This window comes from Microcaecilia unicolor, chromosome 6 (assembly GCF_901765095.1).
Source record: "Microcaecilia unicolor chromosome 6, aMicUni1.1, whole genome shotgun sequence".
Classification (NCBI taxonomy): domain Eukaryota; kingdom Metazoa; phylum Chordata; class Amphibia; order Gymnophiona; family Siphonopidae; genus Microcaecilia; species Microcaecilia unicolor.
In genome coordinates, this window is record NC_044036.1 from 337,037,933 (window position 1) to 337,065,905 (window position 27,973).

A 27,973-nucleotide genomic window follows, 5' to 3' on the forward strand; every position below is an offset into this window, starting at 1 on the left:
GGGACCAGGCAGGTACCCTGGAGTCCTGATGAACTTGCCTGTCCCTTGCAACTAAAAATGTGATACTGAACTAGCACACACCCTACTGGAAGGAATATAGGTGGAAGAGTCCTACATAGCTTAGAGCAGCCATTCCCAACCCAACAAGAACAAAAATGACCACGTTACTCCACTAGCTTGCAGTCCCTTAAAGGATCCCCTACAAGATTCTCATCTTTTCTCACCAGATTCAGTCCTCAGGCATTCCTTCTTTTCTGGTTACCCACCTCATCCTTTATTTAACCAATAGGTCTCTTTGTTCTTCGCCCAACACTTTCCGACAAGTGTACGTGGACATTAACAGGACTTCGTGTTTCAATGTAGCAGCACCTACTCTTCTGGAATAGTCTTTCCCCTTACCTTAGGCTTGAAACCTCACTCGCCAAGTTCAAGTCACAGTTAAAAGCATATTTTTCTCTTGCTAGTCCAACTGCATCCTGACTATCTTTTTTCCCCATCCTTTCGTACTATTCGCTGCCTCCCTGTCAGCAGTTGAAACAGGGAAAAATATATGTAACCCACCCCACCCCCTCATGTGTTTTCCTCCCTCATCTTCCCACCCACTATATTCCTTTGTGGATCTTTGTTTTTACTATGTCTTGTCCTTGCCTCTTGTTTCTCCTGCCCCGGTAGTTCTTAACTTTGTAAACCGCTTAGATTTTCAATATATTTGCAGTATATCAAATAAACTGAAGCTGAACCCAGTTCTTTGGCACATCTAGTCCCATTGAGTTTTCAAGATATTCACAATGATTAAGCATGAGATAGATTTGCATGCAATTGAGGCAATACATGCAAATCTGACTCATGAATATTCATTGTGGGTATCCTGAGAATGGGACGGCACCAAGTGTGCCCCGAGGACTGGGTTGGGAACAGCTGGTTTTCTCTACCTTCCAACACTTAATGTACATCCACCCCAAGAGGCCTTTTGTTTTTCAGCTCCCACTATCAGGTGAATTTTCGAAAGAGAAGGACACCCATCTTCCGACACAAATCGGAAGATGGGCGTCCTTCTCTCAGGGTCGCCCAAATCGGCATAATCAAAAGCTGATTTTGGGCGTCCTCAACTGCTTTCCGTCGCAGGGACGATCAAAATTCACGGGGCGTGTCGGCACTGTACCGAAGGCGGGACTGGGGCGTGATTTAGAGATGGGCGTCCTTGGCCGATAATGGAAAAAAGAAGGGCGTCCCAGATGAGCATCTGGCCAACTTTACTTGGTCCATTCTTTTTCACGACCAAGCCTCAAAAAGGTGCCTAAACTGACCAGATGACCACCGGAGGGAATCGGGGATGACCTCCCCTTACTCCCCCCCCAGTGGTCACCAACCCCCAAAAAAATAAATGTAAAAACTTTTTGCCAGCCTCAAATGTCATACCCAGCTCCATCACAGCAGTATGCAGGTACCTGGAGCAGTTTTTAGTGGGTACTGCAGTGCACTTCAGACAGGCGGACCCAGGCTCATTCCCCCCTACCTGTTACACTTGTGGTGGTAAATGTGAGCCCTTCAAAACCCACCAGAAACCCACTCTACCCACATGCAGGTGCCCCCCTTCACCCCTTAGGGCTATGGTAGTGGTGTACAGTTGTGGGGAATGGGTTTTGGGGGGGTTTGGAGGACTCAGCACCGAAGATAAGGGAGCAATGCAGCTGGGAGCAATTTGTAAAATCCACTGCAGTGCCCCCTAGGGTGCCCAGTTGGTGTCCTGGCATGTGAGGGGGACCAGTGCACTACGAATGCTGGCTCCTCCCACGACCAAATAGCTTGGATTTGGTCGTTTTTGGGATGGGCGACCTTGGTTTCCATTATCTCCGAAAACCGGGGACGACCATCTCAAAAACGACCTAAGGACAACCATCTCTAAGGTCGACCTAAATTTCATAATTTGGGCGTCTCCGACTGTATTATCCAAACAAAGATGGCCGCCAAACTTGTTTCGATAATACGGGTTGCCCCGCCCCTTTACAGGGCCGTCCTGCGAGGACGCCCTTATGACAACTTAGGCGATTATGCCCCTCTATGTGGAACATCTTTTCTTTTTTTTTCTTTTTTTTTTAATCAGGATTTATTTACCGCCTTTTTGAAGGAATTCAGTCAAGGCGGTGTACAGTAATAATAGATCAAACATCAGCAACAGGCAATTACAGCAGTAAAAATATTCAAATAATACAAAGTATGGCACAGTTACTACTTACAATGTCAACACAATACGTAATAGAACATTTTCATTGACAGTGAAGGGTATAAGCAAAGATGGAACATACAGATAGGTAAGAGAGTAAGAACAGTTAGAAAGTAAGGCCCCTCCGAAGGGACACCACCTTGTAAGTGGTGGAGGGGCTTCCGTGTTTCAATGACTCAGAGGGCTATGCTGAAGGGTTACCCATATCAGACAGGCCTCTGAGGAGAAACCAGACAAAGAGTGTCCCAAATTAGGGAGAGAGGAAAGATGGTGACCTGAAGCTCGTACACTCAACGGCCCAGCTGTCCTCTGAAGTTCAGTTTTTGTTCACTTGAAATTTCCTCTCTGCATTGCAGTTGCCTTAACAGAGAAAGGGGACAATGGGGGGTCAGCCGCCGATGACCAGCGTTTTGTCCCCTGTGCAGCAAGTGTGGGACCGCTGTGTGACAAGCTGCCCATAGATGACTGGGTTGATGAGTCCTTTGATTAGCGCCGACGAAGGAGCGTCGATGCTCTTGGACCTAGAAACAACTTCATCGCTCAAAAATCATTTAACCACCATGCCCAAAGGAGTGGAGGAGTGAGTCAGGAGTGTATGCTGAAACGGAAGTCGTTTGCAGCTGAACCCGTGTCGGCGGTGCTACTCCTAAACCCTTAAGAGTTATCAGCTTGGAGTTTTTGGCTCCCGTGGAGGTTGCATTGAATGTCATCTGGAGGGTGCTCCAGGACCTGACGGTGGTAGAGAATGACTTTGCTTCAGATATAGTCTTGTTAATGAGCCACATGGATAATCTAATCGAATCCTTTGAGAATATACAGCAAATGAAGTTCTACTGAAGTAGGAAACGGTTAAGATTTGAAAATGATAAAAGACCAGAAAAATTTGAACAAAATGAATATTGTTATAGATGATTAATATCGAGATTGTTGTTTTCCCAGAGTTCCGGGTATGACTCCTAATGTTTTTTTTCCTCTGAAATGATTCCTCTTAATATATTAATTCAAAAGGAGTGAAGCCTGTGAAACTGGGATTACTTTAATCAGCGGGAATTGGATTGGAGATTCAAGGGTTTGTATTGTTAAACAATTTCTGGTTTTAAAAGGGAAAAAAAATGAAATCAGGTGTATTACTTTCACTAATATTGGACAATAAGTATGTTTCCAATGAAATTGATGGACTATGCACCGTTGTGGTCTTGAAGAAACCAACCAGATGATCAATGTGGAATAATGATTTAGACAAATAATAACTGGGGATAATCGGGTTAATACCACGTTTTCTTTGTTTGCTGTTGCTTAAATTGATCTCCTTGTCTTGTTTCACTCTCCCTATTTATTTTGTGGTCTAAGAAAGAGAAAGATTGTATAAAATCCATTTATCTTGTTGAGATTGTTTTTTTCTTCTAATATTGTTTTAATGTACAATCATCTCTGTTTTACTGTTTTGCAAGTGATCCTTGTAAAATGAAAAAATTATAAATAAATGATTAAAAAAAAAAAAAAAAAAAAAAAAAGAAAGTTGCTCAACTGGATTTGTTTTCTCACTTCTTCATGAGGGCAAGGATGGTCATTTGACTCTATTCCCTCTGCACCATCAACTGGCTTAGCCAGATGAGTGGAGTAGCCTAGCGGTTAGTGCAGTGGTCTGAGAACCTGGAGAACTGGGTTCAATTCCCATTGCAGCTCCTGGTGACTCTGGGCAACGCCTGACGTACTGAGAGAGAGTTCTTTTCTGAGATTTAAGATTATAACCCCAACCTGTCTATTCCAGCAGACCTTTTCAGACTAGTTGAGAAGTCCTCATGCAATCTATGCCTCAGTATCATCTATAGAGTAGATCCCTTACTTATTTATTTTTGTTACATTTGTACCCCGCGCTTTCCCACTCATGGCAAGCTCAATGGGGCTTACATGGGGCAATGGAGGGTTAACTGACTTGCCCAGAGTCACAAGGAGCTGCCTGTGCCGGGAATCGAACTCAGTTCCTCAGGACCAAAGTCCACCACCCTAACCACTAGGCCACTCCTCCACTGTTGCTACTATTTCAGATTCTGCTATTCCACTAGCAACATTCCATGTAGAAGTCGGCCCTTGCAGATCACCAATGTGGCCGCGCAGGCTTCTGCTTCTGTGAGTCTGACGTCCTGCACGTACGTGCAGGATGTCAGACTCACAGAAACAGAAGCCTGCGCAGCCTTCTACATGGAATGTTGCTAGTGGAATAGCAACATTCCATGTAGAATCTCCAATAGTAGCAACATTCCATCTAGAATCTCCAATAGTAGCAACATTCCATGTAGAATCTCCAATAGTATCTATTTTATTTTTGTTACATTTGTACCCTGCGCTTTCCCACTCATGGCAGGCTCAATGCGGCTTACATGGGGCAATGGAGGGTTAAGTGACTTGCCCAGAGTCACAAGGAGCTGCCTGTGCCTGAAGTGGGAATCCAACTCAGTTCCCCAGGACCAAAGTCCACCACTCTAACCACTAGGCCACTCCTCCACTTTTTCGGGGTTGATAATGTCATGCTACACTTTCTCTCCTTTTATAACATAGTTGAAATTGTTTTCAATTTGCTGTTACTTTGTGGATTTGGAAAGCACTTGGATGTCAATTTTATTGTTTGTACGGCAGTAATATTACATTCTTATTAAATTAGCCAATTTCAACAGGGCCGGCCTTACCATTTGCAGGACCCTGTGCAGACTAGTTTGGGGGATGTCATCCCAGAGGTCCGGTATGTCCCCCTGTCTCCAAACACAAACACTTGAAATGTGTATTTCTCTGTAGAGGGCTCAGGGCAGCGGCAATGATTCACGCAGGCTGTCCGCCGCCGATCCTGGAGCCTGCTCTTGGCTATGTCCTGCCTTTGCAGAAGTACATAAGTACATAAGTAATGCCTCACTGGGAAAAGACCAAGGGTCCATCGAGCCCAGCATCCTGTCCACGACAGCGGCCAATCCAGGCCAAGGGCACCTGGCGAGCTTCCCAAACGTACACACATTCTATACAATCAAGCCATTGTGACATCACTAATGAGGTTGGCTCTTATTGGTGGAATGAGCCACTATGACATCACAATAGGTTAAATCACTGCTCTATGTAATAAAAGTGAGCCAAGTAGAGGACATAAGTACATAAGTAATGCCACACTGGGAAAAGACCAAGGGTCCATCGAGCCCAGCATCCTGTCCACGACAGCGGCCAATCCAGGCCAAGGGCACCTGGCAAGCTTCTCAAACGTACAAACATTCTATACATGTTATTTCCGGAATTGTGGATTTTTCCCAAGTCCATTTAGTAGCAGAAAGTTACGTCAAAAGGGGGTCCAGATGCAGCAGAGAGCAGGCTCCGGGATTGGCGGCAGACAGCCTGTGTGAAATCGCTGCTGCTCCCGTGAGCCCTCTATAGAGAAATGCATGTTTTAAGTGTGGGAGGATGTTTCGGAAACAGAAGACCCTACCAGGGCAGGAGGACCCCTACATGTGCGGGGCCCTGTGCAGTTGCCTGTTGCCCCTGCATTTCAAATCTGACTGTAAAATATTAAATTCTTCCTTGTATAACCCTCAAACTTGACTGTAATCCATCCCAGGACAGAAAATCCCTACTTTGCCTGAACCTAATTCATATTGAATAGGTACAACCTTAAAAAAAAAACCCTCACTGATCTCATGTGGTATCCAGACAATTTTCCTACTCATGATTTCCTAGTGCCCTTTAAAGACACACACAAATACCCAGTTACAAAGGTACTGGCAAACTGGTCCCCTTATTAGAAGGAGCCAAGGCAGGGCATATCAGCGTTCACCCCGGGTGCCAGGGATTTCCACACAGAGGCCCAGAGAGACTATCTTTATTTACATCCAAATGACAGAAGGATTAATGTTCCACAGTCCCTGAGCTGCTTTTGTTTTCCAAGAGTGAATTATGTATCTGTGAGAGAGACTGTGAAAAGGTCACATCCTACAGAGTCTGGAGACATATGTTCTTTCCAAAGTGAAAGCCTCAACTTGCTTTTCGGCTGGAGATTTTTGGCTCAGGCATCTTCCAAAGCTCTATTAAATGGAAGCAGTGGGGGGGGGGGGCAGTGTTTTCTCACTTTTTCATAAGGGCAGGGATGTCATTTGACTCCATTCCCTCTGCCCCATCAACTGACTTATCCAGATGAGTGCAGTAGCCTAGTGGTTAGTGCAGCAGTCTGAGAACCTGGGGAACTGGGTTCAATTCCCACTGCAGCTCCTTGTGACTCTGGGCACTTAACCCTCCATTGCCCCTGGTACAAAATAAGTACCTGAATATATGTAAACCGCTTTGAATGTAGTTGCAAAAACCTAAGGAAGGCGGTATATCAAGTCCCATTTCCCTTTCCCTATTTCAGATTCTAAATGAAATGTTGCTACTATTGGAGATTCTAGATGGAATGTTGCTACTATTGAGATTCTGTTGCTACTATTTGAGATTCTACTTGGAATGTTGCTATTTCACTAGCAACATTCCATGTAGAAGTCTGCCCTTGCAGATCAGCAATGCGGCCGCGCAGGCTTCTGTTTCTGTGAGTCAGACTCACAGAAACAGAAGACTGCGCGGTCGCATTGCTGATCTGCAAGGGCAGACTTCTACATGGAATGTTGCTAGTGGAGGAGTAGCCTAGTGGTTAGTGCAGCAGTCTGAGAACCTGGGGAACTGGGTTCAATTCCCACTGCAGCTCCTTGTGACTCTGGGCAAGTCACTTAACCCTCCATTGCCCCTGGTACAAAATAAGTGCCTTTACATAATATGTAAAACTGCTTTGATTGTAACCACAGAAAGGTCCTATTCCCTTCCCTTCCCATCCTCCCCACCCCCCCCCACCCCCCCCCCCCCCCCCCCCCCCCCCCCCCGGTGCATGTACAGGCTTCCATGGTGTCAGGATCTTGTAGCTTCCCGAGGCCCAGACTGAACTGAGATACAAAGTCACAATTCCACAGACAGACAATGAAAGGCAGAGAGACAGTGAGGAAAAGATCACAAAAGAGAGTACAAGGGACAGCACAAGACAGAAAGCAAAGACAAAGCAAGAGAAAAAAAATGAAAAAAACAGCAAGAAACAATGAGAGAGGATGTGAGAAAGTGAAAGGAAGAAAATACAAAAGACAGCAAGAAAGCCAGAGAGGAGGAGCAAAAGATGAGTATGACAAGTGAGACAGCAGGAGAAACATACAACCAGAAAGAGTAACAAACAGAGAAAACCATGTCGCCTATCCTGTCTGCCTGTCCATTACCATCTACTATCCGGCAGACACACAGGCATAATAGCCCTGACAAAATAGTCCCTAAACAAAAGAGCCCCCTACTACTACTACTATTAAACATTTCTATAGCGCTACTAGACTTACGCAGCACTGTACAAATTAACATGAAAAGACAGTCCCTTCTCAACACAGCTTACAATCTAAATTGGACAGACGAACAGACAGCTAGGGGTGGGGACATTGCAGTGGTAGGGGTGATAAGTGAGGGTGTTGAGTAAGAGAGTCATGGTTAGGAGTCGAAAGCAGTAGCAAAGAGGTGGGCTTTAAGCCTAGACTTGAAGACAGCCAGAGACTGAGCTTGACGTACTGGCTCAAGGAGTCTATTCCAGGCATAGGTAGCAGTGAGATAGAAGGAACGGAGCCGGGAGTTAGCAGTGGGGGAGAAGGGGGACGACAGGAGACATTTACCCAGCGAACGGAGTTCACGGGAGAGATGAGAGCGGAAAGGTACTGAGGAACTACGGTGATTTAACCAGAGCTGACATTGTGATGTCATAATGCCTCAGTCCACCAATGCCTAAGAGTCAACCTCATCAGTGATGTCACAATGGCTTGACTGCCCTACACTTGGCTTTTTATTACATATAGCAGTGATTTAACCAGAGCTATATTGTGATGTCATAATGCCTCATTCCACCAATGCCTAAGAGCCAACCTCATCAGTAATGTCACAATGGCTTGACTGTCCTATACTTGGCTCATACTACTACTACTACTATTAAACATTTCTATAGCGCTACTAGACTTACGCAGCGCTGTACAAATCAACATGAAAAGACAGTCCCTGCTCAACAGAGCTTACAATCTAAATTGGACAGACGAACAGACAGCTAGGGGTGGGGAAATTGCAGTGGTAGGGGTGATAAGTGAGGGTGTTGAGTAAGAGAGTCATGGTTAGGAGTCGAAAGCAGTAGCAAAGAGGTGGGCTTTAAGCCTAGACTTGAAGACAGCCAGAGACTGAGCCTGACGTACTGGCTCAGGGAGTCTATTCCAGGCATAGGGAGCAGCGAGATAGAAGGAAGGGAGCCGGGAGTTAGCAGTGGGGGAGAAGGGGGACGACAGGAGACATTTACCCAGCGAACGGAGTTCACGGGGAGGAGTGTAGGGAGAGATGAGAGCGGAAAGGTACTGAGGAGCTGCGGAGTGGATGCACTTGTAGGTCAAAAGGAGAAGTTTGAACCGTATGCGGAAGTGGATAGGGAGCCAGTGAAGCGACTTGAGGAGAGGGCTAACGTGAGTATAGCGACTCTGGCGGAATATAAGACGCGCAGCAGAGTTTTGGACAGATTGAAGAGGAGATAGATGGCTGAGCGGGAGACCAGCGAGAAGCAAATTGCAGTAGTCTAGGCGAGAGGTGATAAGGGTGTGGGTAAGGGTTTTGGTAGCGTCCTCGGAGAGGAAAGGGCAAAGTTTGTTAATATTATAGAGAAAGAAACGACAGGTTTTGGCAATCTGCTGAATATGAGCAGAGAAGGAGAGAGCGGAGTCAAAGATGACTCCAAGGTTGCGCGCAGACGGGACAGGGAGGATGAGAGTGTTATCTACCGAAATAGAGAACGGGGGGGAGAGGAGAAGCAGGTTTAGGGGGAAAGAGGAGAAGCTCGGTTTTGGTCATGTTTAGTTTCAGGTGGCGGCAAGACATCCAGGCAGCGATGTCAGACAGGCAGGCCGATACTTTGGTCTGGATTTCAGCTGAGATATCCGGTGCAGAGAGGTAGATCTGGGTATCATCAGCGTAAAGGTGGTATTGAAAGCCATGGGATGAGATCAGAGCACCAAGGGAAGAGGTATAGATGGAGAAGAGGAGAGGTCCTAGGACAGATCCTTGGAGTACACCGACTGTTAGCAGGATAGATGTGGAGGAGGAACCACAAGAGTATACGCTAAGAGTACGTTGGGAGAGATAGGAAGAGAACCAGGAAACAGGGCCCCGGAATCCAAGAGAGGATAATGTATCAAGGAGTAAGGTGTGATCAACAGTATCAAAAGCAGCAGATAGGTCGAGGAGGATGAGAATAGAGTAGAAACCTTTAGATTTGGCCAGTAACAGGTCATTGGAGACTTTGGCAAGTGCCGTTTCAGTCAAGTGAAGAGAGCGAAAAATATAAATAAACAACAAGTGAAATCTTCACTGATATAGACTCCTACTGCCATTCAACTGCATAAAGCGTAAACAAACAAAACTCTATAGCTACAAACTGGGATTCATGATCTGTTCTGCTATTTAAAGAAACTATTCTTCCATCAACATGCTAATTAAAAAAAAAATAAGAATAATATTGTCATCATTTTCATATTCTTACCAACCTTATCCTGTTTGGCAAGGTAAGATTCTTTGGAAAAAAATGCAGTCCCATATTCTGGACAGCCTGATTGCGCCCTCTTGTCAGGGGGGTGGGGGGGGGCTAACTTCTCAAGGGTTATATTGTGGGCAGGTCGTTTTGACAGTGGCTGTTTTGTCAGAGACTATTATGTCAGCAGCTTTTTTTTTTTTGAGCTTTTTTGTCAGGGTTATCTTGACCAGGTACCCTACTATCCCTACCTCTCCCTTAGAGATCCTATATATTTGGGATCTTGCCAGGTATTTGTGACCTGGATTGGCCACTGTTGGAAACAGGATGCTGGGCTCGATGGACCTTTGGTCTGTCCCAGTATGGCAACACTTATGTACTTGGGATTCTGAATGGAATCTTGCTACTCTTTGAGGTTCTAAATGGAATGTTGCTACACAATGAAATTCTCCATGGAATCTTGTTATTCTTTACAAAATTCTAGAATCTTGCTACTCTTTGGGGTTCTACATGGAATGTTGCTACTCTTTGGGTTTCTCCCAGGTACTTGTGACCTGGATTGGCCACAGTTGGAAACAGGATGCTGGGCTTGATGGACCTTTGGTCTGTCCCAGTATGGCAACACTTATGTACTTGGGATTCTGAATGGAATCTTGCTACTCTTTGGGGTTCTAAATGGAATGTTGCTACACAATGAAATTCTGCATGGAATCTTGTTATTCTTTACAAAATTCTAGAATCTTGCTACTCTTTGGGGTTCTACGTGGAATGTTGCTACTCTTTGGGTTTCTGCCAGGTACTTGTCACCTGGATTGGCCACTGTTGGAAACAGGATGCTGGGCTTGATGGACCTTTGGTCTGTCCCAGTATGGCAACACTTATGTACTTGGGATTCTGAATGGAATCTTGCTACTCTTTGGGGTTCTACATGGAATATTGCTACACAATAAAATTCTGCATGGAATCTTGTTGTTATTTACAAAATTCTAGAATCTTGCTACTCTTTGGGGTTCTACATGGAATGTTGCTACTCTTTGGGTTTCGCCCAGGTACTTGTGACCTGGATTGGCCACTGTTGGAAACAGGATGCTGGGCTTGATGGACCTTTGGTCTGTCCCAGTATGGCAACACTTATGTACTTATTTGTCTCAAGCTTTCTTAAATTGAGATACAATCTCTCTCTCCACCATTTTCACTGGGAAGCTGTTCCACACATCCATCACCTTTCCAGTGACAAAGTATTTCCTCAGGTTACTCCTGAACCTGTCCTTTATTTAAGATTTTATTAACTGCCTTTATGAAGAGATTCACCCAAGGTGGTGTACAGCAGGTCCAGTTTAACATAAAACGTACAATTTTGTTAACAGCATAACAATAGTAAAATAACCAAAGTATAAAAAAATACAATAAACAAGGCAAACTTGAAAAAGCAAATTGAAACCTAATAATACGACTACCATGAAACAAGATCAAAAATATACATATTTGACAGCACTGAAATTCAATTAACAGAAACATAATACAATGTCAGCAAAATACTAATCAAACATCTAATAACATGGCTATGACACTAATGCTTTTCTACAATACAGGATACCATGTAGCTGAGGGGCCAAATGCAGATATATAGATGGGGACAAGATGGGTAAATAAATGGGTGGCTAAACTCAAGGCAAGTTTATTGTACAGTTAAGCAAGAGATAAGGAACTGATCTAAGTTACATCCTATATAATAATTCTCACCTCCAACGTTCTATGCTTGGGACCGTGGCTCCCTGGCTGCAAGTGGTCTGCGAGGCAGACACGCACGGACGTCACTGACGTCAACACAGCTGATTCCAAGGCAAGGGGAGGAGTAGGGAAACACGTTCCTCCTACTGCCTCGGAATCAGCTGTGACCCCCCCCCCCCCGCGCTATGGCCCCCTTGAAACCCACCCCCTCCCGCGAACCTGTCGATCCCCCCCCCCCCCTGGAACTCCGAAAACTGCCTCCGCCGTCTGACGCACGGAGTTAAACTTTCTAAGAAGATGATTGAACAACCTACGGGAAGGGAAGGGAAGGTAGCACAACAACGGCAGCGGCGGCAGTTTTCGGCGTTCCGGGGGGGGTGGGGATCGACAGGTTCGTGGGAGGGGGTGGGTTGGAGGGGGCCGTAGCACGGGGGGGGGGGGAATTGCCTGCCTAAGGCCCGTTTCCTTGCCTACAGAAACGAGCCTTTTTTACTAGTAAGTACATAAGTAATGGCACACTGGGAAAAGACCAAGGGTCCATCGAGCCCAGCATCCTGTCCACGCCAGCGGCCAATCCAGGCCAAGGGCACCTGGCAAGCTTCCCAAACGTACAAACATTCTATACAATCAAGCCATTGTGACATCACTAATGAGGTTGGCTCTTATTGGTGGAATGAGCCACTATGACATCACAATAGGTTAAATCACTGCTCTATGTAATAAAAGTGAGCCAAGTAGAGGACATAAGTACATAAGTAATGCCACACTGGGAAAAGACCAAGGGTCCATCGATCCCAGCATCCTGTCCACGACAGCGGCCAATCCAGGCCAAGCGCACCTGGTGAGCTTCCCAAACGTACAAACATTCTATATATGTTATTCCTGGAACTGTGGATTTTTCCCAAGTCCATTTAGTAGTGGTTTATGGACTTGTCCTTTAGGAAACCGTTTAACCCCTTTTTAAACTCTGCCAAGCTAACTGCCTTCAGTGTGTAGCAAGCTAGTCCAGGTGCAGAATGAGTGTACAGTCAGTCACCCTATATATTTAAGGCTTGGGAGAAGAGCCAGGCTTTCACCTGCTTCCTGAAGTAGAGGTAGTCTCGAGTTATACGTAGCCCCTCAGAGTAAGTTCCAGAGCGTGGGGGCTATTCCTTGAGAAGGCTCACATCATATAATTTCTTTTGATGTGAAGGCAGACAGTGATGATCCTTGAGAGGACCTTAGAAGTCTCAAAAGGTGTATAAAGGGCTAACTTATTCTTTAAAGTACTCTGGCCCACTTTGTCTGAAGGCCTTGAAAATCAAACAAGTTTTAAATTTAGCCCTGTAAGGTACTGGCAAAGTCAGTGCAGCTTTCGCAGGAAGGGTGTGATGTGGTCACGCTACTTGCAGCCTTCTAGCAGTCGTGCTGCAGCATTCTGAATTAGTTGCAGCTGATACAAACTCTTGTTGGTTTAACTGATGTACAGGCCATTACAGTAGTCTAGTCGTGATGTTCCACCGCCCTCCAACACTCTACTCCCCCCCCCCCCGCCCCACGCACACCGACAAACAGCGACCTACGCAGACCCTCCACCCCCCCCCCCCCATGGAGTGCCGTCCAAACACCTGATCCGCCGCGATAACCACGGAGGGTAAGTCCACCAACAAGTGGAGGGGGATGGTAAGGAAAGCACCTTGCTAGCGCCCGTTTCATTGGCCTCAGAAACGGGCCTTTCTTACTAGTACTTTATAATGAAGACCACTGACCATTTTAGTAGCCTCCTTCTGGACTGACTCCAGACCCTATATTACTACTACTATCTAACATTTCTATAGCGCTACAAGGCGTACGCAGCGCTGCACAAACATAGAAGAAAGACAGTCCCTGCTCAAAGAGCTTACAATCTAATAGACAAAAAATAAATAAAGTAAGCAAATCAAATCAATTAATGTGAACGGGAAGGAAGAGAGGAGGGTAGGTGGAGGCGAGTGGTTACGAGTCAAAAGCAATGTTAAAGAGGTGGGCTTTCAGTCTAGATTTAAAGGTGGCCAAGGATGGGGCAAGACGTACGGGCTCAGGAAGTTTATTCCAGGTGTAGGGTGCAGCGAGACAGAAGGCGCGAAGTCTGGAGTTGGCAGTAGTGGAGAAGGGAACAGATAAGAAGGATTTATCCATGGAGCGGAGTGCACGGGAAGGGGTGTAGGGAAGGACGAGTGTGGAGAGATACTGGGGAGCAGCAGAGTGAGTACATTTATAGGTTAGTAGAAGAAGTTTGAACAGGATGCGAAAACGGATAGGGAGCCAGTGAAGGGTCTTGAGGAGAGGGGTAGTATGAGTAAAGCGACCCTGGCGGAAGACGAGACGGGCAGCAAAGTTTTGAACCGATTGGAGAGGGGAGAGGTGACTAAGTGGGAGGCCAGCAAGAAGCAGATTGCAGTAGTCTAAACGAGAGGTGACAAAGGTGTGGATGAGGGTTTTGGTAGAGTGCTCGGAAAGAAAGGGGCGGATTTTACGGATATATGTGGTAATGTAGACACTGAGGTGGCAGTGGCAGAACTGAACCTCTACAGAAATAGCCAGAAAAGAAATAAAAGTACAGTAAGTCTACCATGGCCTATTATTACTGCATAGGCTGGTGGTCTTGCAATTAAAGTCTATTGTAGATTAGTGAAAAGTCCTCCCTGAGTTGTCATTTTGCCAGGCTCAAACCTGGAATGCAGCAGCCCAAAACAGCCTTACACAGAACCAGGTCTAACTCTGGACTCTAGACAAAGGATCAGTATTCGAATGGAAATGAGACTGTTCCTTCCTTGACAGTCTTCTATTCTCTTAACTCATTAGTGCCCAATGTTCCCATAATAAGCCATATGGAAACAAACTGATTTGTTCCCATATGAGAACATCGGGCACTAATGGGTTAAACACAGGTAGCGGAGGTGTATGTAAAGAGGCAGTTCCCTTCTGTCTGGGCTCATCTTCAGACACTGCAGCTCTTTCTGGGGACTCCCTGGAGAACCCTTCCTCCCTCTTCTGGACCTCCCTGTTCTGTTCCCGCTCTAGGGATTTTAACTGCCTGAGCCTTACCCTCTTAGCTATGCCGGCTAGGTCTGCTTCCCTTAAGGTGTCCCAGTGAGGAAACAGTGAGAATGTAGAGTAAAACATCGGCAGAATGAGCGCTACTCACCAGCAGGGGCAGCAAAAGATCAGCATAGTACACAAAGGCTGCTCCCAAGGTGAAGCCGATGGCCACTGGGAAGAATGCAAAAGCTCCGTAACTCCCAGAAGAGTCCGCCATCTCGATCGCAGGTGCCAGAAGCGACCAGTAGGAAGCCGCGAGCATAACCTGCGATACACAGAAAACAGAATGAGCCCTGGGGAGACTTAAGTCTTGTCACATCTTTCAACATGAGTAATACGTTCCACTGAAAAGATATTAAGGATAGAAATAAATCATAACTCCCCCACTGCTGCAACTCCGTGGGCACCTTTTACACATCAAATCTGCAGCAATAAAAAAGCTGTACGACCCAGATAGTTCTGCTTCAATTACTGGCAGCAGAAAAATTATTTTCACATTTTCACCTGCATCCTTGGAGGATAATTACGCCGCGCATGGTTCCAATCCTATAAAAGCTGACATCCTGTTGCTTAACCCGCCCCTCTCACTGCCTCTAGGAACACCAAACAAGACAGGCAAAGATCAACTGTGCTGCAGAACATGGGTAACTTCGCCCACTCAGACTCCTAGAATCTGTAACTTGTGTGCCCAACTTACCGCTCAGTGTGCACTTACAGAATAAAAGGTCAGTTGTGCACATAGATTACGTTAATGAGCTGATAACTGGTGTTAATGAGCAATAACAGGCTACAATTAGCCTTAATTAGCGCTGCTCGGCACAAATTAGCAGTTTATGCGCACAATTGCCCTTAGTTGGTATTCTATAACATTTGAACACAAATTCTATCATATGCACCTACTAGAGGGTGTGGCCATGGGAGAAGCATGGGCGGGTCAGGGGTGTGCCTAACAGTTACACACACGGGTTCTAGAACACTAGCATGTATATACCCATATGCCTACAGTTTGACGCAAGGTGTGAGCACTTACACCATGTCAAACGCTGCTCTGAGTGCTTGCGTCTATAAAATCTACGCATTGTTATAGAATGCACCCGGTCCGTGACTAATTTACACGTCGGCATTTACACTAAGTTTTACTTGGCGTAACTGCCCGCAACCAAATTTAGTCACACGGACAGGCGCTCGGCGTATTCTATAAACTGTGCAGAAATTTAGGCTTATTCTATAAAGTACGTCTAAAATTAGGTATACTTTATTGAATGCACCTAGGCATATTTTGTTTGGGAGCCAACTTTGTAGGCATGAAATATAGAATCTGGTCCTTTACGCAAACAAGACCTCGCTTTAATGGCGTTAGCGTACGCTGATGTAGTAGCACACGTCAGTTACTCCAGCTGTCAGGTTCCAAACGAACGAGTTATAGACTGGTGTAAAGACCAGCAGAAGAGCCATCACGTATTTTATTTATTTATTTATTTATTGCACTTGTCTCCCACATTTTCCCACCTATTTGCAGGCTCAACGTAGCTTACAAAGATCTGTTATGGCATCGCCATAGCAGGGAAGAAATACAATTGGTGTTGCAAAGAGATAAAAGAAAGCAAGAGGATCTGGTTATGCAGCTGTACATTGAGACATCTATATATATATAAAACTCACCCTCAACGTTCTGTTTGCACTGACGTCACTGAAGCCAGGTTCGTAAGTTCGAAGCTCTGAAGCCACACAAAATCACAGTCTGTGGGCCCCGCCCTCGCATCAAACGTTATGACGTTGAGGGCGGAGCACATTCTCAGCTCCAACGTTGTACTGCGCTGTAGCTCTGCTCCGCCCTCGCGTCAAAACGCGATGACGTCGAGGGCGGAGCACACGTTACTCTATCGGTTCCTACTGCAGGGGCATCCACATGACGCTGAAATCTTCTGTTTCGGCAGTTCAGTGTGGTGGGGGGGGCCTTCGGAGAGGGGGAGCGCCGGCAGTGACGACATCGGTGGGGGTGGAAGGGGGTGCACTGGCAACACACACATCGGGGGGAACGGAACGGTCACGGACGCTGGGGGACGTGCCAAAAGGGCCAGGCTCACAGCACATTCGCACGGAGGCTGCAGGGGGGCCGGCGACACACGGAGACACAAAGGGACGGAGGGGAGCCTTGCTAGCGCCCGTTTCATTGCGATTTGAAATGGCCCTTCATTACTAGTTCTGAATAAAGGAGTGTAAGGGTTGTGTTCAAGTCATTATGGGTTCTCGTGGTTGGCGTTGTTAAAGAGATAGGTTTTCAAAGCTTTGCGGAAGCTATTTAATTCGTTGATCGTTTTCAAGTGAGTTGGTAGCGCATTCCACATCTTCGTACTCATGTAGGAAAAGCTGGACGCGTGTGTTAAGTTTGTATTTGATCCCTTGATAGCTGGGGAAGTGTAGGTTGAGAAAGGTGCGGGAAGATTCTGAAGCCAAATGCCATCTTTTAAAAACTTATTTATCCCCTTTCATTCCGTTTCTTTTATATTTTCCTCGGTTTTGTCCTTTCAAAACACAATTGCGTTTCCCTAAGCACATCTGATTGCTCAGTAAACAAAAAAGTTATTTGAGCTCTTCCATTCCCCACCAGTATGTCTTAATAAAGAAATTTCATTTCATTCTCAAAGGAAATTGTGATATGTACTTAGTGTTCTAAAAGTCATTACCTATAAAATAACATTTTGCCATTGGACAACTTCCTTGGGCTGTATAAAAAGTGTAACGTCGGTTAAATCCTGACCCTGGTCATTTCATTCTCCCAGTTCTACTGTGCATGAAGCCTGGCGGGTTCCTCTAGTGGGGCAGCGTATCAGTTGTCACCTGAAAAGTTCTTTATTTTACCAGCATTCTCCGGAGTAGCTTCCAACTTTATTTATTAGAATTTATTTACCACCTTTTTTTGAAGAAATTCACCCAAGGAGGTGTACAGCAAGATCATAAGTACATAAGTACATAAGTAGTGCCATACTGGGAAAGACCAAAGGTCCATCTAGCCCAGCATCCTGTCACCGACAGTGGCCAATCCAGGTCAAGGGCACCTGGCACGCTCCCCAAACGTAAAAACATTCCAGACAAGTTATACCTAAAAATGCGGAATTTTTCCAAGTCCATTTAATAGCGGTCTATGGACTTGTCCTTTAGGAATCTATCTAACCCCTTTTTAAACTCCGTCAAGCTAACCGCCCGTACCACGTTCTCCGGCAATGAATTCCAGAGTCTAATTACACGTTGGGTGAAGAAAAATTTTCTCCGATTCGTTTTAAATTTACCACACTGTAGCTTCAACTCATGCCCTCTAGTCCTAGTATTTTTGGATAGCGTGAACAGTCGCTTCACATCCACCCGATCCATTCCACTCATTATTTTATACACTTCTATCATATCTCCCCTCAGCCGTCTCTTCTCCAAGCTGAAAAGCCCTAGCCTTCTCAGCCTCTCTTCATAGGAAAGTCGTCCCATCCCCACTATCATTTTCGTCGCCCTTCGCTGTACCTTTTCCAATTCTACTATATCTTTTTTGAGATACGGAGACCAGTACTGAACACAATACTCCAGGTGCGGTCGCACCATGGAGCGATACAACGGCATTATAACATCCGCACACCTGGACTCCATACCCTTCCTAATAACACCCAACATTCTATTCGCTTTCCTAGCCGCAGCAGCACACTGAGCAGAAGGTTTCAGCGTATCATCGACGACGACACCCAGATCCCTTTCTTGATCCGTAACTCCTAACGCGGAACCTTGCAAGACGTAGCTATAATTCGGGTTCCTCTTACCCACATGCATCACTTTGCACTTGTCAACATTGAACTTCATCTGCCACTTGCACGCCCATTCTCCCAGTCTCGCAAGGTCCTCCTGTAATCGTTCACATTCCTCCTGCGACTTGACGACCCTGAATAATTTTGTGTCATCGGCGAATTTAATTACCTCACTAGTTATTCCCATCTCTAGGTCATTTATAAATACATTAAAAAGCAACGGACCCAGCACAGACCCCTGCGGGACCCCACTAACTACCCTCCTCCACTGAGAATACTGGCCACGCAATCCTACTCTCTGCTTCCTATCTTTCAACCAGTTCTTAATCCATAATAATACCCTACCTCCGATTCCATGACTCTGCAATTTCTTCAGGAGTCTTTCGTGCGGCACTTTGTCAAACGCCTTCTGAAAATCCAGATATACAATATCAACCGGCTCCCCATTGTCCACATGTTTGCTTACCCCCTCAAAAAAATGCATTAGATTGGTGAGGCAAGACTTCCCTTCACTAAATCCGTGCTGACTTTGTCTCATCAGTCCATGTTTTTGTATATGCTCTGCAATTTATTCTTAATAATAGCCTCCACCATCTTGCCCGGCACCGACGTCAGACTCACCGGTCTATAATTTCCCGGATCTCCTCTGGAACCCTTCTTAAAAATCGGAGTAACATTGGCTACCCTCCAGTCTTCCGGTATTACACTCGATTTTAGGGACAGATTGCATATTTCTAACAGTAGCTCCGCAAGTTCATTTTTTAGTTCTATTAATACTCTGGGATGAATACCATCAGGTCCCGGTGATTTACTACTCTTCAGCTTGCTGAACTGACCCATTACATCCTCCAAGGTTACAATCTGGACATAGGCAACAGACAATGTCAACGATATTAACAGGAAAAAAAAATTCAAAGAGTACATTTAATGGCATATTAAATGTACTCTTTAAATGCATTGGCTCCCAATCAAAGAACGGATCATCTTCAAAATCTATACACAAAATCATGTACGGCGTAGTCCCAGGATACATGACAGACCTCATAGGCTTACCAATAAGAAAAAGTCAGATCGTCAAGATCCTACCTAAACCTACACTACCCAAATTGCAAAGGACTGAAATACAAAACAACTTACGCAGCCGGCTTCTCCTACATAAGCGCACAACTATGGAATGGGCTCCCAAAAGCTGTGAAAACAATCCACGACCACTTAAATTTCAGGAAATCACTAAAAACCTAACCTAACCCAACGACCCCACATAACTCTCTTCACATACCAACACAGCATGACTATGATTGAACAGGACAACACGCAATCTTCATCCATTCTGACCCCAACGACCCCACGTAACCCTCTTCACCTACCAACACAGCACGACTATGATTGAACAGGACAACACGCAATCTTCATCCATTCTGACCCCAACGACCCCACGTAACCCTCTTCACCTACCAACACAGCACGACTATGACTGAACAGGACAACACGCAATCTTCATCCATTCTGACCCCAACGACCCCACGTAACCCTCTTCACCTACCAACACAGCACGACTATGATTGAACAGGACAACACGCAATCTTCATCCATTCTGAAGCCAACGACCCCACGTAACCCTCTTCACCTACCAACACAGCATGACTATGATTGAACAGGACAACAAGCAATCTTCATCCATTCCGACCCTCCACTTATACCTCATACGATCACTATACAACTTTGTATTCGTTATCCACCGACTGGGCAAACGCCTTTGACGGTACTATGTAAGCCACATTGAGCCTGCAACTAGGTGGGAAAATGTGGGATACAAATGCAACAAATAAATAAAATAAATATTATGCTACTGACAATGTTGAGAATACACAATAAGAGTCTCAAAAGAGAGGGTAACAGCATACAACTAGAAACAGAAGCAGAAGAAAAGCAAACACTGGGCCTTCAGGATTGAGAAAAATGTTAACCTTTTTTTCTTTTAATTTTATTTTATTGAACAGATAATAAAGAGCATACAACAGTAAATTGTTGTTGTCCTTTTACATGATTATTCTGCTCCCCCCCCCCCCCATCCCACCCTCCTCAAAAAATGTTAACCTTTTATTCTGAAAATGACCCGACACGGGCCGTGTTTCGGCGAACAAACGCCTGCATCAGGGGTTTGTACGCGTTGAGAAGCTTTAACGGACTATCACTACACTTTGGGAAATATATCCCGATTGTTTATTTTATCTTATTTGTCCATGAGCAGATCTACGGGATCTTTTTGACCCCTGATGCAGGCGTTTGTATGCCGAAAACAGTGGTGTAGCTATGTGGGGCCTGGACCCCCCTGCCGACGACCCGCCTCAACCCCCCCCCCCCCCTCCCGTCGCCTGCCTTTGCTGACAGGGGGCCCCAACCCCCGCCAGCCGAGGTCCTCTTCTTCTCGCAAAAGGCTTCCGTTTCTGACGTCCTGCACGGACGTCAGACTCACAGAACGAAGACTTGCAGATCAACAACGTGCAGGACGTCAGAAACAGAAGGAAGCCTTTTGTGAGAAGAAGAGGACCTCGGCTGGCGGGGGTTGGGGTCCCCCGCCAGCAAAGGTAGGGAACGGCGGGTCGGCGGCGGGAGGGAGTGGTCGAGAGGGGCAGCAGCAGGGGGGCAAAGTCGGCGACAGGGGGGGGGGGCTTAAATGTGCCCCCTCACCTCAGGCTCTGGACCCCCCTCCCGCCGAAGTCTGGCTATGCCCCTGGCCAAAACACGGCCCATGTCGGGTCATTTTCAGAATAAAAGGTTAACATTTTTTCAGTCCTGAAGGCCCAGTGTTTGCTTTTCTTCTGCTTCTGACAATAAAACATTTTAATGGACAGCATAGAGGCATATTTTCAAAGCACTTTGGGAGGCTAAGTGCTTTGAAAATGAGCCCCATAGGGTATAACCTTTGTGAATCATAGTATTCCTATCAGATGGACTCTATACTTGTTTTAGATTGTACACCTGTCTTTTAGATTGTAAGCTCCTAGAGCAGGGACTGTCCTTCTATGTTAAATTGTACAGCGCTGCGTAACCCTGGTAGCGCTTTAGAAATGTCAAGTAGTAGTAAGTGGAAGTGAAACATACAGTGCTCCTTTTACTAAACTGCAGAACGCGCTAACATATGCTTACTGCAGCTTACAAGGGCTTTATCACGGGATGCACTGAGACGCCCTGCAGTAAAAGCCAATGCGTGAAGGTCAACCAATGTGCGCCTGCACCCAAGCGAAACAGATTCCGGGGGTTCCTAACACACGTGGTCAAAATACCATTTTAAGTATAGATTCCCCCTAAATTCGTAAGTCATGAATCTTGGGATACTGCTGGACTCATCACTTACTTTGATCCCGCAAATTCAAACAACCTTTGAAAACCATTTCCATCACCTGCAACAAATAGAAATCTCTCTCCATATACTGAAAAGACGAGTCTGACCACAGTGGTCCATGTCATGATAACGTCAAGACTACTGAAATTCACTGTACATTGATCAAACCAAGACGCGCTTGCATCAGCTCCAACTAATTGAAAACGTTGCAAGCAGAGTGACCTCATCGCAAAAACTACACTGGCTACCAGTACCTTACAAGGCTGAATTTAACTATCTTTGATTTTCAAAGCCCACAAGACCTAAAAACTAAATTTCCTCTACACTCCTTTGAGGCTTCAAAGGTCCTCTCGGGAGCATCTTTATCTGTACCCCCATCAAAAGAAATGGCATCATGAGATAGCCGCCAGTGAGCCTTCTCAGGAGTAGCCCCCGTCCTCTGGAATTCATTCCAAGAGGGGCTACGTATAACTCAAGTCGACCTCTACTTCAGGAAGCAGGCGAAAGCCTGGCTCTACTAAGCCTTTAATGCATGTGGTGACCGACATCTCACTCACTCCACGTCTGGGGTTGCTTACTTCATACCTTTTAACGTTGACCAGTCCCTTTACATATAATTTGCCTTCAATTTAGCCAGCCAATGACTCTGTACTACCCAGATATCTGAACTGCACTTGCCCCCTTGGCTACCTGTAAAGGAGTAAATACTCAAAAGGGTTTAACTAGGCAGGAGAGGCTGCTGCCTGGTTAAACACCACTGAGTGAGCCGGTGGCCAATACTGGGCAGCATTTAACTGGTTAGTGCCTCCGAATGTGTCTGCTAACCAGATAGGTTAGGGATGGACTGGGGGAGGAGTTACAGCAGAGCATCAACTTAGCTGGTTAAGTGGTGATTTTCAGTCCGGTAACCACATAAAATCAGGACAGCAATACAGCTGTCTCTGGGCACCAGTCTGACGGGCATTGTCATAACCCGGGCTGCTGGGGGTCAGACTACAACGGGCCGTGGAGGGGAAGGACACCCTGACTTATCCCAGTCGGGTAGGACCAGGGCCGCCGAGAGGGGGGGGGGACAGGGGGGACAAAAGTCCCCGGGCCCGGGCCTCCGGGGGGGGGAGGGGGCCCGGCGCCGCCACTGCAGTGTGGCCTGCCCGCCTCGCTCCGGAACTAACCTTAAGCCTCCCTTCTTTCACTTCGCGCAAGCAGCAGCAGGGCAGGCCACTCCTTTCTTCCGTGTCCCGCCTTCGCCTGACGTAACGTCCGCAAGGGCAGGGCACGGAAGGAAGGAGGAGAGGTCTGCCCTGCTGCTGTTTGCGCGAAGTGAAAGAAGGAGGCTTAAGGTTAGTTTCGGGCCCGGTAGCGGCCTTGTCCCGGGCCCGGCCCCGGCGGCCCTGGGCAGGACTTCCGAGGCCAGCGCTGCCGCCCCTGTTGGGACGTGTTCCAGCGTGGCTTTTGGCTCTCTTCTCCGCCTTCTCTTGTGGCTCTCTCCCCCCAGGCTGTCTCCTGCATGGCTGCGCATCTCTCTCACTCTTTTTCCTGCCGCATCTGGTGCGGACGCCGTTCCCTCATCCGGGCATCCTCTGGGCGGGTTCCTGCGCAGATCTGCCCGTGTCCTTGGCACCAACTCTTCTCTCTCAGCGCTCCTTCCCGTGATGTCACACACCCAGGTCCTACTTTAAGAGGCCGTGCCTGACATCGGGGCCACAGCTACTCTCTCTGTTTGAGGACCTCATGGCTCCTGCCTTCTTGAATTCCTGCCTGGACCTGACCACGCCTGGAACGCCGCCTGCCTTGACCTCTGCCTCTGGAACGGCTCCCATCCAATCCTGCAACGTTCCACTGAGACTCTGTACTCCGCCCTCTTAAACTCCTTTTGGCCGCCCGAACCCAGGGGCTCAACCGCTGGGGAACGGTGGTTGTCGCAGGTAAGGTGCTGGCTTTGCCGACTGCTGGTCCTCGGACCGGCCCAAGGACTCACTTACTGCCAGGTGATCGTGACAGACATAACCGGATACTGAATGCCTGGAAAGGCTCGTCCATGAACGTCCAGGGTTCAGTTCAGTCCACGGCTGGGAGCTGCTTTACCGCAGCAGGCTGAATACTGAACTCAGAAATGTTTCACTGTATTATACAAACACCGTTAGCACCATATCTGCATTATTTGAATGTTCTAACGTGCGACTATTAAGGTGCTCTGACATCGAGTTCCATATTTATGTTATATGACTGTTCTTCTGTGCTGTCAATTATAGTATAAGTCATACTCTGCTGACGTTTATCAGATTTCTGTTATATGATTGTTCTACAGTGCTGTTAAAGGTTTCTATTTCGGATCCAGTTTGCCATCTAAGTTTACCTTATTGATTGTATTTATATTTATGTTTGGTCATTTTACTATTGTTACACACTTAATAAAGTTGTAAGTTTTATGTCAGGATGTACCTGCCATACGCTGCCTTAGGAGAATCTCGTCATAAAGGAGGTTAATCAATCCCTAACATAAAAATACATACACACATACAGAAATATTTATTGGCTCCCTGAGGTCAGTCAGATCCAGAGGAGTAAGCAGAGAAGTCACACAACAGCAACAAAATATTAAGAGAAATTATTTCCTCCCAGCTTTTGCTCTCTCCTGGCTCAGGCGTCTGCAGAAACCTGAGATGCCAACTGGAGCAGCTGAAAGGGTCAACCCCAGGGAAGATTTAAGAGTACACAGAATGACAAGCCTTCTACGGAAGTGCTGTTGCTAAGCACCCTTCTGAAGTACGGCCACTGTCACAAAGGACTTCAATATCTGGTCACCGACCCCTGCGAGCAAATCACGGGGACAGAATAGCAAATCTAGCGTAGAGCCCTTAATCCTGCACCGCACCCAGCGTTTAAGAGAAAACACAGATAAACAGAGCACACCAGCATCGTGATTTCTGCGCACAGGGGGGGGGGCACACGAGTGGATGCACGCTGTATCGCCTCGCTACAGTTAAAGGGGCGGTTCCAGGAGCGCCCACCAAAACATTTGAGAGAATCATGTGATGCGAAAGCTATTAAAAGCAACTTCCACAAGAGCAGGGCCAAACCTCTCCAGGGTAACTGGGTAACTCTGCCACATAAACACACGTGAAGGGGTGCCTAACAGTAGAAGGACATGTGCGAGCAAATGCACGTGGAGCATTCGCGTGGACAGGACGCACGCATGTCTCATTTGATAGAATATAAATTATGCACCCTTGCCGCATTTGGGCGTGCTCAGTTATACCAGCACTTAAACTCACCAATACCGGGTTTCACTTGTATTCTGCCACTGAGGAGCCAACGTTCACACTGCGGGAGGGAGCCTGGCTAACTACAGCTCGGGTATTCAATGCCAGGCTGTTTCCGGTGACTAGCATTGAATATCTGGCTTATTTTTGGCTGGTTTAAAATGTAACCAGCTCAGTTAATATTCCAACTATTTATGAGGCCTGATGTGACCGCTTACAATAGCCGGCTAAGCGCTGAATGTTCGGGAATAGCCAACTGTACGGCACAATAGAGCCGTTATCTCCTAGCCGCTAACCGGGAATATTCAGATGGGAAGAGGGGGGGGGGAGTCTATGTTCTCTGTGATCCTTATACCTAGGGTTACCATTTTTTGTCCTCATAAAAAGAGGACACTTGCCCCACCTCATTTCACGCCCTTGTCCCGGTCCATTTCACGCTCTTGTCCCGCCCCTTTCACATCCGCGCCCCACCCCTTTCATGCCATCGCCCCGCCCCTTTCATGCCATCACCCCACCCCCGATCACCCCCTCTTCCCCCCATCACCTTCCCTCCCCCCTGTCACCTCCCCTCCCTTTACGCTACTATCCCTGGTGGTCTACAGGTACCTCTTCGCTCTTCGGGGCAGGAAAGAGCCCCCTCTTTCCTGCCCGGAGTACTGCTGCTAGCTGCCCTGCTGCATCCTGTGAGAGTCCAGCTCTCGGCATTTCAAAAAGGCCGCCAAGAATTGAAGTCTCGCGAGGCTGCTTCAACTCTCGGCGGCCATTTTGAAACGCCGAGAGCCGGACTCACAGTATGCAGGGCAGCTAGCAGCAGCGCTCCGGGCAGGAAAGAGAGGGCTCTTTCCTGCCCCGAAGACAAAGAGGTACCTCTAGACCACCAGGGATAGTAGCGTAAGGGGAGGGGAAGGGAGTCCCGCACCCGCCTCCGCTCCCGCCAGCCAGCCCGTTTGTCCAGAAATCTGGACAAACGGGCAGGCTGGCCAAATCCATCCGGACGCCTGGACATGTCCGGGTAAATCCGGACGTATGGTAACCCTACTTATACCTGGATTTGTAGAACCACCTAAATGCAAATTCATTTGCACTGAGCTTCCTGGAGACTGCTGAACAAGCAAGATCACCAGCAAGTCAGCCACAGACTGACTAGCACTCGAGCCGAAAGGAGAGCAGACCTGGGGAAATAAAGAGCTCCCACAAGCAGGAGAGAGACTGAAATAACTGGAGAGAGGGCAACAGACAGCGAGCAAGCAATAATGTAGTGTAATTATCTTTCCACAAACTTACACAAAATGCACACAACTCAAAACCACAGAGAAAAACACAGTGCTGCAGACAGCTTAGATTTGAGCCAGTCCACAAATAGCTGTTCCTCTCGCCCTCCCCCCTCTTTCAAAAAAAAAAAAAAAAAAAAAAGCAACAACAACAAAAACCCTATAATTCCAGATGAAATTATCACAAATCGCAATTACAGGGTTGATCTGGAGCGCAATTCAACGTAAATGCGCAGTAGGAAAGATCTGAAAGGGACACCTTCTATTTCGTGAGGAAATGGCGCCAGTTGTATGACCCAGAGGAAGCCATTATACACTTTACAGAAGTTCCCCTGTACATAGAAGGCATTTGGAAAAAGTCTGCTCTAAATTACAAAACCGTAGCCAGAGCGGCAAGGGCGGCAGCAAAATCTAATTGTTTCTGAACATAAGGAACATTCTGCTCACCTAAACATTAATAAAATTCTGAAATTTAACATATTCCCATGCCACCGAAACCAGAACATGTTTCATCAAAATCTGGGAACAAAAGAATTCAAATAATCTAAGAAATTCTAGCAGTTCCACTCACCCTCATGGGCAACTCAACCTCCGATGGATTTGATGACCTCAACAGGATGCTCGGCAAGATAAATCTGCATAAACTGGAGATCCAATATATGGAAATGTATCTCGTGCATATTCATGGCTGATGTCCTGAGATAGGCTGGAGCTCCACCGGGATGAGTCAGGAAAGCTCTGGTTGAGCAAGTGATTCCTCACAAAAGATCACTGGCGACTATTCCTTACACTGGTGTTCTTCAATTTAAGTTATCATTTATTTTTATTTATTTGGATTTTGCTCATCCCTTTTTCGGTAGTAGCTCAAGGTGAGTTACATTTAGGTACACTGGATATTTTAGGCCTGACAACCTAAGTGACTTATCCAAGATCACAAGGAGCAGCGGTGGGATTTGAACCGGGCAGTGCTGGATATCAAGACTGGTGCTCTGGTGCTGAGTTCAAAATGGCTGCTGAGAGGGAAGGACGTACTTTGTAGCTCCTGAGGAACTTACCTTTTGAACTTTGGGAAAACTTTGGTTTTTTTCCTCAAAATTTCCTCACAATGCCGAAAAGAAGGGGTAAAGCCGCGGCTATCGCCCCCCAGCGACTTGGGACCCCGACTCGAAGCAATACAATAGAGCCGTTCCTACTGCGGGCCCAAACCGCTAGTACGCCGACGGGCGGCTCGCTGATATCTCCCGCAGCGGTTGAAGGCATGCCGGAAATACATGAGCTGGAAGTCTCTTTGAGCCCGGACGCCCGAACACCTCCTCCTCCTCCTATGTATCGCGAGCAATCTCCTTTGTTGGCGGCGTTACCGAATCGAACTCCGGAAGGAGATGTAGTAGTAGGAGCGCCGGGGACGATTAAAGACCAGGAGAAAGCTGGGCTGAACGGAACATCTATGGAAGAGAGTATTTTCTCAAATCGACTAGAAAACGTACAGATGGAGGTAGGAGCCTTTTCATTTGATTCGATACAAGTTAAACCCCCTGAAGTGACTCTTGAATCCTTATGGAAACTTATTATGGATTTAGGCAAAGCTTTAGTGCCTCAAATGCAAACGGTTAAACAAGATGTTGGAAAATTGGAAGAGAAAGTTCAATCTTTAAATTTACAAGTGGTACAACAAGCTAAAGAAATTCAATCTCTACAGGAAGTA

At 46.7% G+C, this 27,973-nt stretch overlaps 1 protein-coding gene across 1 annotated transcript in view; it reads right to left on the reverse strand.

Annotated features, from left to right (window-relative positions):
- Window positions 1-27,973, reverse strand: part of LOC115472577 (zinc transporter ZIP11-like) — a 179,807-nt gene that overhangs the window by 92,727 nt on the left and 59,107 nt on the right. Inside the window, exon 4 of the mRNA XM_030206871.1 lies at window positions 14,707-14,865. Coding sequence (XP_030062731.1) covers window positions 14,707-14,865 — 159 coding nt within the window. The remainder of the gene's footprint in view (window positions 1-14,706; window positions 14,866-27,973) is intronic.